This window comes from Empidonax traillii, unplaced genomic scaffold, assembly GCF_003031625.1.
Source record: "Empidonax traillii isolate 1590-97213 ecotype Southwest subspecies unplaced genomic scaffold, ASM303162v1 scaffold523:size469459, whole genome shotgun sequence".
Classification (NCBI taxonomy): domain Eukaryota; kingdom Metazoa; phylum Chordata; class Aves; order Passeriformes; family Tyrannidae; genus Empidonax; species Empidonax traillii.
Genome location: NW_020955716.1, coordinates 85919 through 98517, shown reverse-complemented (window position 1 = coordinate 98517; position 12599 = coordinate 85919). Strand labels below are relative to the sequence as shown.

At 50.1% G+C, this 12599-nt stretch overlaps 1 protein-coding gene across 4 annotated transcripts; it reads left to right on the top strand.

Moving 5' to 3' along the window:
* Positions 1-510: 510 nt before the first annotated feature.
* Positions 511-12429, top strand: SLC25A48 (solute carrier family 25 member 48). Of its 4 annotated transcripts, none has more exons than XM_027896986.1 (8): positions 513-612; positions 1966-2009; positions 5670-5741; positions 6339-6591; positions 7555-7800; positions 8674-8807; positions 11056-11185; positions 11743-12429. In XM_027896986.1, exons 1-7 carry the CDS (start codon positions 567-569, stop codon positions 11176-11178), a joined length of 918 nt encoding a protein of 305 aa, XP_027752787.1. In that variant the 5' UTR covers positions 513-566; the 3' UTR covers positions 11179-11185; positions 11743-12429. The 4 variants fall into 4 exon arrangements, with proteins under 4 accessions (XP_027752788.1, XP_027752787.1, XP_027752786.1 ...); XM_027896985.1 differs by having other exon boundaries at positions 7552-7800; positions 11740-12429; XM_027896984.1 differs by having other exon boundaries at positions 514-612; positions 7552-7800.
* Positions 12430-12599: the final 170 nt, after the last annotated feature.

Sequence of the window (12599 nt, the reverse complement as noted above, 5' to 3'; positions counted from 1 at the left end):
TACGTAGAGGTAATGGGGTGGGGGCAACTCTTCACTGCTTGCCAAAAAAAAAAAAAAATAAATGGGGGGGATCTCCTGAAATGAGAACAGAAATTGGGAGCATGTCCTGAAATGATGAAGCAGTGACTTCAACAAAGCAAACAGAGATGTTTTTCAGTTGATTACGGCTGTTACACTCTTTACCTCTGGACTTAACATCTTTAATTTGCGAGTTTGCACCGCAATCCTTGTGTGTTTTTCACACTGAACCCTCCCCGTCCCCCGCTGCCGGCCCGCGGAGCGATGCTGCCCCTGGGTGCGACCACCCCCGGAGGGACGAGCATCCCTCTCTGTGCCCTCATCCCTCTCTGCCCCCCCATCCCTCTCTGCCCCCGTTCCCGGCGCTGCCCCGCGGCCCCCCCGGGGCAGAGCGGTCCCTCCCCGCCCCGGCCGGGCGGTGTCTCCGCGTTGCCTTTAACTGCGCTCGGTGATGTCACAGCGGTGGAAGCCCCGGGCGGGCGCGGAGCTGCGGGACCGCGGGGATCCCGCACGGCGGAGACACCGCCGGGGACCCCCCCGAGCGCAGCATGGGCAGCCTCCAGCTGCAGGACTTCGTGGCCGGCTTGGTGGGCGGTGAGTGATGCCGCGGGCTCGGGGGTGCGGGCAGAGCGGGGGCACGGCGGTCGTGCCAAGGGATGCAGCCCCCCCGTGTCACCTACGGGCTGTGCCTTCTCCGCCCGGGGTCTCCCGCCCTTTGCTTTGCTTTGCTTTACTTTGCTTTGCTTTGCTTTGCTTTGCTTTGGCTCAGAAGCGCCGTTTTCGTCCCGTTTCCACGGGCGGGATACTTAAAATTGAATTTTCCGAGAGCGTGGTGCTGCGGTGCGGGGGCGACTTCCAGAGCCCCCCGCACACCCCCAGCCCCGGGAGGCTCTCCCGTCCGTGTCCCGTGTCACGGGTGAGCTGCCAGTCGAGGTTAATAAGTGAGCTGTCTCTGAAAAACCCAGAACCTCTGCCAAAGGCTTAGGTGAGCAGCTGATTTTTTCTTTTTTGGATCTCTGTGGCCTGTGTCAGTCTGCCCCACTGACCTGTGCTGTTGCTGCACATCCCCAGGAGTGGGACAGGATGTCCTGGGGGTTGAACAGCCACCAGCGCTCAGCAGTGGTGGCAGCTGACAGTTTTCATGTGTAGCACTGAACCACAGGTGGTCTCAGATCCAGGAGGAGAGGGGACATTTTAGAACAGATTTTTGAGTAAATCCATAATGTATTGAGTAAGGACATGATGCTCCTTTCAGTACTAGTCCAGTATGGGTGAGAATTTTCATGTAGTCTCCAAAGCACTCGTGGGCACTGGTTTGCACAGAGACTTGCTGATGAGGAAGCATCACAAATTACCCACCATCTCCACAAACCCTACAAACTGCCAGTGCTGTTTGCAATCATTCCCTGGGGAATGAGGCTGGATGGGACTCTAGGGATCTATACAGAGCAAGATCCTCTTTGTTTGAATCATTCCTGACAGATACCTCTACAAGCTTCTCTTAAAACAGCAAAGGAGGAGGGAGGGGCTCACAGGTCCCATTAGCAGTCAGCTCCAGGACATCTCTCTCTGAGCCAGGAGAAAGCATTTCCTTGTGTCTAACCAGAATCTCACCGTTCTGAGGCTAAAAATCTGTGTGAGCCTACAGGAATGCAAGAGGGGCTGGTCATGGGCAGGACAGACAAACACAACACCCCCTTCTCTTTCTCAGATGCCTTTGAGATGTAAAGCTGATGGAGTCCAGGAGAGTGGACACAGAAGGATGTGGAAGTGCCTCTGCTCTGCTTTTACCTGTTGTCAGGGACAGGGCACTCTGCTGGTCATTGCCCTGGTTGGGCCCCTTGCAGCTGTGCCCATGGAAATCTCTTCTGCAATAAACCCATCACAGCCTGTCCTGTCACAAAAGATTCTTCAGTGTTTTGTGTAATGCTTTGTTTCCATCCCCAGGAATCGCCAGTGTGGTTGTGGGCCATCCCCTGGACACGGTCAAGGTAAAACACTTTGAGCTGGGCTCTCCCCTCACCACTCACTCACTCTATCTCTAGATGATGCTTCCAAGGACCTTCCCTTACCCCAAGGGGGAGTTTTTAGCCAGGGTAGAAATGTTTTCATAGACTTTCCTCCTCTCCAGTGCTCATTTTGGAATGAGAAACTAAAAGAACTGGCTGATATGGGCGAGTTCCTGCGTGGAGGATTAGTGCTGAAAATTAAACCTGGCCCCACTTAATGTGTGGTTCACTGAACAGTTCTGCCAATGTTTTATTGAACTTTGCCACAGACAACCATTCAAAGGGCAATGAGGGAACTGTATTTGTTTTGCTGCAGGCCTGTTTTTGTGTGTTTTCCTGGTGCTGGCAACGCTGGAAGGAGGGAGTGCTGAAATTCTTATCCCAGGGCTGTGGCACAGTATTTACAATTCCTACAAGACAAGCCCATGCACACACCAGTGCATCATGACTCAACCACGCTGACCATCCCTACTGACACAGAGATAGAGAGGAAGATCCTGTTCCTTTCTTGTTTTGTACAGGCATTTCTGGGCAGCTTTCATCAATTCAGCTGCTCTGCCCATGTTCAGCCTGGGGAATAAAGAGATCTTATTGTGGCCTTCCAGTACTTGCAGGGGGCCTACAAGAAGGACACTTTTCAGCAGGGCATGTTGTGATAGGACAAGGGGTAATGCTTTTAAACTGAAAGAGGAAGGCTTTAGGTTATATATGAGGAAGGAGTTTTATACAGTGAGGGTTTTAAGACACTGGCACAGGTTGCCCTGAAAGGTGAGTGGATGCCCCACCCCTGGAAACATTCAAGGGCAGGTGGGACGGGGCTCTCAGTAACCTGGTCTGGTTGGAGATGTCCCTGCTCAGGCAGGGAGGTTGGACTAGATGACCTGAAAAGGTCCCTTCCACCCCCAGCTACTCTAGGGCTCCCTGATTCTCTATGCCCTGACCTGTTCCAGCCTGGTTGATGGCACCAGGCAGGGCTGCCAGCTGTGGCAAACCCAAAACCCACTTTTGGACCTCAAAGCCCTTTGGAGGGTGATGGGGACGAGGCAAGGTCCAGCACAGCCCACCCCACATCCCTTCCCCAGCCACCCCAGCCATCCCCTTGCACACAGCTGGCTCTCCTCGGGTCAGCTGGCCAGCCCTCCCTCCTTCCTGAGCTTTTAAGGTGACCCCAGCCCCAGGAGCATCCCTGTGCACAGATGGGTGCACAGACCCCACCCAGGAGGAGCCCTGAGGCTGCTCACACACCCCAGGCATGGGCAGGGCACAGGCAGCACAGGCAGGCTCTGCCCAGGGCTGCCAAGGCAATGCCCAGCTCAGGCTGGTGGTCAGGGGGTCATTGCCAGGTCTGGGGGAGTTTGACAACAAAGATCTTTCTGGGAAACACCGAGTTTCTGCGTGCCAAGAAAGAGCAAGCCCATCCTTCAAGTGCTTATAAAGGCAACTGTCAGGCTGCCCCCACCCCCTCGTCGCTTTGCCCTGGGAATACCAAGCAGGCAGACTTGCTGTCTTTCCAAATTTGAGGGAAGGAAAGTGGAAAGGAGAGTTTTTACACAGCACTAAGCCAGCAAAGGGACTGCTCAGTTGCATCTGCAGCCTCCAGGGGATGTGGGGGGTCCTTCCCCACCTGGGAGAGGAGGCAAGGCTAAATGTGAGGCTGGGTGGGGTACGTGGTACCCACACCAGTTCCCATCCAGCAGGCTTCCTCCTTCAGCCTCCCCTTCCCAGCTTTGCAGCTTCCATCAAACTCCAGGAGCTGTTTTTTCCCACAGTCTCACAACTTTCTGCAGCTTCTGGGTGTCAACCAAGAGCTCTATCAAATCAAATCTAAACATAACAAAAAGGAGAATTTTCCAGAGGAATATCTGTTCTGGTAGCAGTTGAGTTTATCAGAGATGCCAGCAGGGATTTCAGCACCGGGTGTTAACAGATTAGCTAAGGAGTTTGTGTGCAAGAAGCAGATTGTGAGGACACTCAGTTGCCCTCAGTTACTCAAAAAATATATTAACTTGAACCTCGAAATACCTGGTTACTGTGTAAGAGAAAAAAAAAACCAAGCCCATGGAGGCAAAATGGAAATGTCTAGGCTGAGCGTTCAGGTGAAGCCAGGATGGAGTTCAGGTCTGGGCACTTCAGTCACTCTGTCCTGGGCTGCCTGGGCTGCAGCCCCTCCCCACTGTTCCCCCCATCCCCCTAAACCCCCGTGTGAGTCACAGAGTGCACATTCTGCACCCGTGGCCTGGGCCTGCCTGTGTTGCACAACGTGTGCTGTGTGAGCTGGAGCAGCATCTTCATGTACCAGCTTGTTCCTGGGGGCTCAGAAAATACCCTGCTGCCTTCCCCGTGGCCTCTGGCCTTGCAGGAGCAGAGCAGTGATGCCCCACGTGTGCAAACAGCTGCATGGAACCACCCCAGGGTGAGGAGTCACCTCAGCCTCGTGTCCCTCCTGCTCCTGCCAGGGCCCCACCTCTGGCAGGGCTCTGGGCCAGATGACTGTGCCATTCAACCTGCTATTTGGCATGCAAAAGGTCTCCCCAGGCATGGACTCTGGAGGACACACTCTCCTTTGGGCTTTAAATTCCCTGATGATAATTTCCTGCTTCACCCTGGTGTAAGTCAGGGCTGAGGGGAATGGGCACTGTCCCTCCAGATTTCATCTCAGCATTGCAATTCTGATAGACATGGTCAGAAATGCTGTCCCCACTCCCTAAAAACATTCCTGACATAGCACTTGTGAGTGTCTTCCTATAAAAAATGAGCTCTGGCCTCAACCAAGATGAGTTGCTGAAGCCCCAGGTGCTGTGAAGTGAACAGTATTTCCATTTCCTTGCACACCTCTAAGGCCAAAAGATGCATCCTTCATTAGGATGTTTTCAGTGCAAACTTGGGAGCAGCTTAAAGGGAAGATGATCTAAATATATATATGTGTGTATATATATAAATATATATAAAAATATAAATAAATGTATATAAATATATAAATATAAATATAAATATATAAATATGTATGAGTATGAGGAGGGGAAAGTCTGTCAAATCCTTCAGGCTTTGGCCATTTCTTCCAGCTCTGGGAAGGCACATAACCAAACTGCTTTCCAGAAACAAGATGTCTTTGTTGGGAATGATATGGAAATGCATTTTTCGAGTGAAGCATGGAGAATTCCTGAGATGATGCTGAGTTATTTTGGCTCCATTTAGTATTTCGATGCCTTAAAATCCACCTTGGGCCAGAAGGGCCCCAGGGCTCTTCCAGTTGCTCTTCAGCAACACATGCCAGCCTTCCCTGAGAGCCTCCAAACGGAGGAGACCACCCCACTCTCCAATTTCCACATAAATCAGGCCCTTGCCAGTGACAGCCCTGCACACCAGCAGCCTGCTGTGCTGGCTCAGGGTGGCTGCTCCATTTGACAGTCATCGATTCCAGATGTTGCCGAGAGCTTCAGACCTGGGAGACCCCGCTTTAGCCTGGCTTCTGGCAAAGTTCAGGGGGGTTAATGCACATATATCTGATTTTATTGCTCTGTTCTCTTTATGACTAAGGAAGGACTTGCTCTCAAAGCAAAGTACACATTGTTTACAGAGCACGAGCTCTTGTTGGGCTGGAAACGGGGGATTTTAATGGCCTTTTATGAATGTCTTTTGCAGACTCGTTTGCAAGCTGGACAAGGATATGGAAATACACTCAAGTGTTTTCTCACTGTGTACAGAAATGAGTCTGTAAGTGCTTTATCTTACTTTAAATGTGCTGGTAGAAAGTGCAAGTCAATAAACAGATAAATACATAAAGCAATTACACAAAATCGCTGTTGGCACCAGCGAGTATGTGAAGACCAATAAAGTTGGTGCCATCGAGCCTGCAAATCCCTGCAGCCTTCTCTTGCTTAACTCTAAAGTAACCCTCTTGGATACTCCTATAGGGAAAAGACAGACCCCTGGCATGGCATGATCAGTGTCTCCACATGGATTTAACATGTGGATTTAAGTGGCTCTTTGGCCTGATCCTGCTGGAAAAGGTCTCCCAGAGGGATTTTGCTGACTCTGGTGAAGCCAGGACAAGAAGCTGTCCGTGAGAGGGACTTTTACATGGGTTCCTGTGCTGTCACCATATCCTGTATTCTGCACAATCTTCATAGGTCTTTAGCAGCATGAACTAATCTCCTTTGCCCAGCAAAGTTGGTTCCAGGAGACATCTGCTGCTTGGATATGCATTTCAGCCCCATCCACGCCAGGGGTTGGGAACGAGGCGACCTTCAAGGCCCCTTCCAACCCAAGCTGTTCCACGATTCCCTAAGCCCTGCTCCTTTCCCTGGCTAGGTGACTGGCTTCTTCAAGGGCATGTCCTTCCCCATGGCCACCACAGGGCTGTACAGCTCGGTGGTGTTCGGGGTGTTCAGCAGCACGCAGCGGTTCCTGAGCCAGCTCCGTCACGGGGACGCGGCCGCCGCGCCCTCGCTCGCCGACATGACCGTGGCCAGCTCGGTGGCAGGGTTCGTCTCCGTGGCCATTGGAACTCCCGTGGACCTGGTAAAGATAAGGCTACAGATGCAAACACAGCCCTACAGCAAAGGTAGGAAGCAGGAGTTTCCCCTTCCTTTCGCTGCCGGTCCGTGGTGCTTTGGGATGGCTTTGCTCCAGGGCCCGGCTCTCTGCGGTCCTTGGGCTGATGCGACCGGGCTAAAAATTCCCCCTTTTGTCTCTCATCCTGTTCACCTCAAGGTGAACAGGGGTATTTTTTTATATCAGTGGCATTTCCAGGAACGTGGGGCAGGTTTGCTCAGGACCAGGAGCCGCAGGAACTGTGAGTGCCTGGGCTGTCGGGTGCCCTGGAGGTGCCAGCAGTAATGCCAGCTCCCCAGCTGGGCATGCTCTCAGTCTCATAAACCCACAAACCCCTCCCTGGTACTCCACCTCAACAGCAAAATTTCCCCATGTGCATTTGCAAACCCCTGACTTTTTCGAGGCAGGGTGCCAGGCAGCCCAGGCGTGGGCAGGATGGGTCAGGAGGGGACACTAGTAGGATGGCAGGGGGTGGCTCTACCCTGTCCACCAGCTGCAGGCAGAAGGAGCTGATTCTGCTCTAGACAGCAGCTGAATACCACTGCAGGATGGAATGTCCATTTTTAAAGCCTCCATGCAGCTTAGCAACCCAGTGCCTTTTACAGAAGCAACTTGCTCTGCCTGGGAAGGGCCAGACTCTGAAGATATCAAGGCTTTCAGTGAGGCAACCTGGCATCAGGTGTGGTTAAAATCCATGGAAAAAGGGCACATAGTCTTAAAATAATTTGGAACTCTCTCTGGGCACATACCTATGCCACACATCTGAGAAAAATCTGACCTGAGGTGTCCAAACACCTTTTGAAAATGGACTTAAGTACTCTTCCCAAAAACTTTTTTCCTGTGCTACACATTGATCCCAGGATTAAAAAATGGGATGGCAGCAACTCCTAATCAAAGGCAGTGGGCTCTGGGGATGGGTTCTGTGGCCATGTGTCTCTTCTGACAGTTGTATCTTTTTTCTTCTTTACAGCAAACGTTAAACTAAAGCCCACAGCTCCTGGATCTCCCATGTACCGAGGCCCCATCCACTGCTTTTGGACAATCCTACGGAAAGAGGGGGTAGCAGGAGTGTACCGAGGCATGGTGGCGATGCTGCTGAGGGATGTTCCCGGGTACTGCGTCTACTTCATCCCTTACGCAGTTTTCCTTGACTGGGCGACTCCCGAGGGGTGCATTTCTCCCAGTCCCTTCTCTGTCTGGCTGGCAGGGGGTGTAGCAGGTAAGCACCTTTCCTTCCTCACACCACCAGCAAAGCAAGGACGCAGGAAGGTTCTTGGAGCGATTCCGAGAGCGACTCAGGGGCCGCCGCATCCTCCTGAACGCCAGGAGAGGACACGGGACCGAGCGACCTTCCTCCCCAGGGCCAGGTCCCCTGGCACCACAGCTGCACTTTATGGCTTGGCAAACTTTATGGAAGTGTTATCAGACCTCCATCGGCCTCAATGTCAGTGAGGAGGAAAAAAAAAAAAGAACGGTGCCCTCATCTCCCCGGATGCCTCCGGGCAGCCTGGCTGGGACACTGCCAGTGGTGTGGCAGCCAAGATGCCACCAGAAGAGGACTTCAACCTGTTGGCTGCCCACCAGGAGGGTGTGCACCTACCCACACGTGGCAGAAGCCAAGTTGACTGTTACTGGTCGTCTTCTTTTCCCTTTTTTCCGTGTGTACACCTGCCAGTAAGACTGGCTTGTTTGTCCCCCACCGAGTGGGGGGTCACCCCCACACCCACTCCCCACTTCTTGGCCATTTCTAAATTGCAGAACCACAAAGGCAAGTCAGTCCTTAGCTCAGGTAATGATAACAAAACACCTTCTCCATTTCTCCTGGCCCATCTGGACAGCTCTTCTAGAGTGCCCCAGCACTCATATAGGTCCAAACAAACTCTTGCCTGTCCAGCTGGTCATGGATTGCTGATCTTTCCAGAGGCAAACCATCCCAGAAATGCTGTGTCTGTGCCTGAGCAGGGTGAATGCCCTGAAATGAAAATTGCATGAATATGATGTTGTAGATGAGAGGTGAATTTTGTGAGTTCACTGACCTGCAGCCAAGCAAATATAGAGAAGGAATGATTCAAATACTTCTGCATTTTTCTAGGAGCCATTTCCTGGGGATTATGCACTCCAATGGATGTTGTGAAGAGTCGACTTCAGGCAGATGGAGTTTATTTAAACCAGTACAAAGGAACCCTTGACTGCATCTTGCAGAGCTACCAGAATGAGGGCTTAAAAGTAAGTGATATTTGAAGTAAAATCTGGTTATCAGGCATTCAGTTGTCAATTGGAAAATGCAATGGCTGTTACAAACCTATCTGCAGGGTTGAGAGACAGCTAAACCCAGTTACTGCTAAATTATTTTAATGGCAGTAGGTAATTTTAGTGCAGATTCTTTCAAAGTCAAAATAGTGAGTAATGAGGGTAATAGTGTGCCTTACACAATGAAGAAATAAATGACTGGGGGTCACACACTGCTGGTGCAATTAACCTCAAATAACACTCCATGTCAGCGCACTTAATCATGAAATCTGATTTGACTTATCAGAAATCAGAGGTAGCAAATCTTACCTCGGTGTTTGCCTCTGCAGAATGCAGAGGTCAAACGTTTCTGGTGCCAATGAACCCATCCTGGTGGGGCTGTGCTGGCACCCTGGGGTGTGTGGTCACCGTGGGCAATGCCTTGGTGGAACTTTGGTTTTGCACAGCTCGCCCTCGTTTTTGCACCAAGACAGAGCTGATTGGAAACGTTCTTAGACCAGAGTTGCTTTGGTTTCAAACAGGAAGGAGGGCTGTGTGCCAAAAAAACTTATCTCCTCTTTCTGACTTTGTCTGTTGGTGTAATAAAAGATATCTGTTCTACCAGCAAACTTTGCTTCAGTTAAATGTGAGTGGCACAGAACGAGGATCTGCAATTTTATTGAGTTGCTGATAGAAACATCATCTTCTGACACTGAAATCAATCTGTGTTTGTCATCAGGACATCATGTGGCCTCTTAGCTCCAAAGTGCTGATTTTCACGTTCTGAGAGGGGCGTAACAACCTACAGACAGAAAAATAACCTGCAAAATCACAAGTCAGTGTGATTTCAATATTTGCCAGCGTGCCTCTGTGTTATGCCAGCTGTCACAGGAGCCTGTGCTCTGGTTCATTTTTTGCCCCTGCCTGAAGAAAGTCACACTGATGTGAAGCAAAAACACCTGGAGAGATGCTGAGGGCAGTCCAAGGAGGGACAGGGTGCCCAGGCTCTTCATTCCATTTGGTGTGCACTTACACAGCAAAACATGGGGTGGCTGAAAAGGGCCTTTCCACGTGTTTTCCCTTCTCTCTCCATCCTCATCACCTCCTTGTCCTGCCTGAATATGAACAGCCCCGGTGCTTGGGGGTTTTGGTTGGAGGTCTGAGCTGCCTGCAGATTTTGTGTTGTCCCACCTGGCACCCGCATCAAAGCCAGCAACAGGATTGAGTAATAGCTGATGGCAAGACTGGATCCTGCTCTCGTGAGGAAAATCTTTTGAAACGTTGGGAGCCACACCACTGACAAACAGCCAAAGCAGGGCTGGATGTTTTCATTCTGGGACAAAGGAACAGCACTCACAGTGCTGGAAATAATTGCCTGATGCACACAAAGAAATGTAAATATAACCCTTATCTTTTTCCACAGCCAGGTGTGTTCATTCTGAGGAGAGAAATGTATGCCTCTGGGCTTTTCATCCTAAATCTTCATTATTATTTAACTCGGTTCTCTTTTGTTACTTTATGGATAATTCAAAAAAATTGGTACAGAGTAAGCCTAGTTTTCTGCTGATTGAGAAATTCCTTCTGTGCTCAAAGGTGAAAGCTGAAAACCAGTCCCCGTGGCTCAGTGCCCACGGTCACACCGCTCCCTCTCCACCTGCCAAACACCTTCTGTGCCCACAGACCCAGCCCTGGGGGTCAGGAAAGTAACAGCCTTCCTGAACCCTGGGCTTTGCAGGATTGATCCCTACAGGCAAAGGGAAGGAGGGCCAGGCTGCACAAGGCTTGGAGCAACGTGGTCTAGTGGAAGGTGTCCCTGACCATGGCAGAGGGGTAGGGATATGATAAGGTTTAAGGTAGGTCCCTTCCAACCCAAACCAGTCTATGGTTCTGTCATTCTGTGATGGTACCAAGGTAGGACAACACTGGAAGACATTTTAGACTTCTTGCTTTCTGTTCTACACCAGTGGCATTTTTTCACCCTTTCCCACTTGTAGACCTTGCTGGTATGCACAGATGGGGGTCTGCAGGGAGCACAGAGCACAGTGACACCAAACCAGGGGCTTTTGCCGTTGCGTTTCCGCTCTCCAGTGCAGACCTCAGCCAAGAGCAGCAGTGAGAGCACATCTTCCAAGCAAACCAAGATGTGGTGCTTCGGAATCCCACCACAGCTTCATTCAGTGTTTTCTTCCCCTTCTTAAAAGAACCAGTATATTCCCATGCTCTAACCTTTCTTCATCCCCAACAGGTGTTTTTTAGGGGCCTCACGGTCAATACAGTGCGAGGATTCCCATCGAGCGCAGCCATGTTTCTTGGCTATGAACTTTCCCTCAAAGCAATGAAAAGAGGCCAAACTGAGACCAATCCCTGACTTCCAGGTCAGCACATAAAGACCCTTTAGCTTTGTTAAACTGAAAGGATTAACCTTTGAATCAAATAGAGTTGCAATTGCAATTGGGTACCTACACCTGAATAGCCAAACACTTTTCCATCTTGGGTCTGTTCAGAGCAGACGACGGATGTGCTGATAGGTTTTAGTTTCAGTCCAGCTCCCCTGGAACTTCACTGCAATATGTTCTGATTGTTGTGATTGCTTTGATTAATGTCAATCAGAAATGAAAATTTGAAAGGAGGTTTTTTCTCTAACGTTTTATTAGTTTTGAAATATTCTCACTAAGGTCCCTGAACAGTGTTCTTTCCTCCCTTGTTCCATCCACAAAGACCTGAAGTTAAGCCCTTTTAAAATGTCCTGACTGTCAAGTCACTGTGTCACTCTTTCCCTCATTAACCTAGGGTTGAACAAATATCTGATTAAAGAAACTTTTTTAGCAGATTAAAAGTAATTAAAGAACCTTTTTTTACTCATGATTATTCTTGGCCATCTTTGCTGTTTTCTGCAGTACTTCATAAATCTCCCTCTTTCTTGTTTCAAAAGTGTTGCCAAGAAGAACCAGAAAGTCCCCAACTTTCCTGAGCCAAATCAGCAGTGTGGTGTTGGTGTGGGCTCAGCTGCTCTGACCGAAGACTCCCCTTCTGCACCCACAGCACCTGCTGGGACTGAGTCTGGGACTGAAAATGGCACCAGCTCACTCAAACCCAAAGACCATTTTCTTATCAAATCCTTCACTCTCTTGACCAAGAACACCTCAGTAATTGGTGGGCTTTTTCACCAATGACATTTTTTCCTGTTGAGCCAGGAAAACAACTCACCTCCTTGTCCCAGGGGATGTATCCAAACCCAGCCTGTCTGACATCACCGAGGGAGCATCTTTTGTACAACGCTGCAGATAATGCTCATCTTTCGTGTGAACAAGGAGAGGAGGAGATGTGGTGGGTACACAGGTGCTTTTCCTGTAGGAAAAAGGGCTGGATTCCTATCAAATCCTGGCTTGTTTTCAGGTTTAAAGACACAGATGACTCCTCCTGTATAAACACACACTCGTGTTTTCCGTCACAGTTTGCCACAATGCAACACATTATTATGAAAAAACGTGAAGGGCTTCAACAACTTCAGTCTGTTATCCAAGTTTATGTATTAAACTGGGACACAGGAGGATGTTAAATTCTAGAGAACTAAGCTGCATTTTTATTCAGGAAACAATAAATCAAGTCTGCATTTCATGTAGAAGGCTGACTATTGACTCACACAGCTTGCCTGGTGCAGGCCTCCAGGGACCTGCTGGAGTTATCCCAAAAGACCTTCTGAGCTCCCTGACACGATGGTCCAGCTTGTCAGCTGCCAAATCCTGCAGACATCCCTTCCCAGCCTTGAAGAGACCCTCACCAAAGGAA

Coding starts and splice junctions, on each gene's coding strand:
- SLC25A48 (XM_027896985.1), top strand. CDS start 567: ATGGGCAGCCTCCAGCTGCAGGACTTCGTGGCCGGCTTGGTGGGCG. Junction 2,010..5,669: donor ATCCCCTGGACACGGTCAAG/GTAAAACACTTT, acceptor TGTCTTTTGCAG/ACTCGTTTGCAAGCTGGACA. Junction 7,801..8,673: donor GCTGGCAGGGGGTGTAGCAG/GTAAGCACCTTT, acceptor GCATTTTTCTAG/GAGCCATTTCCTGGGGATTA.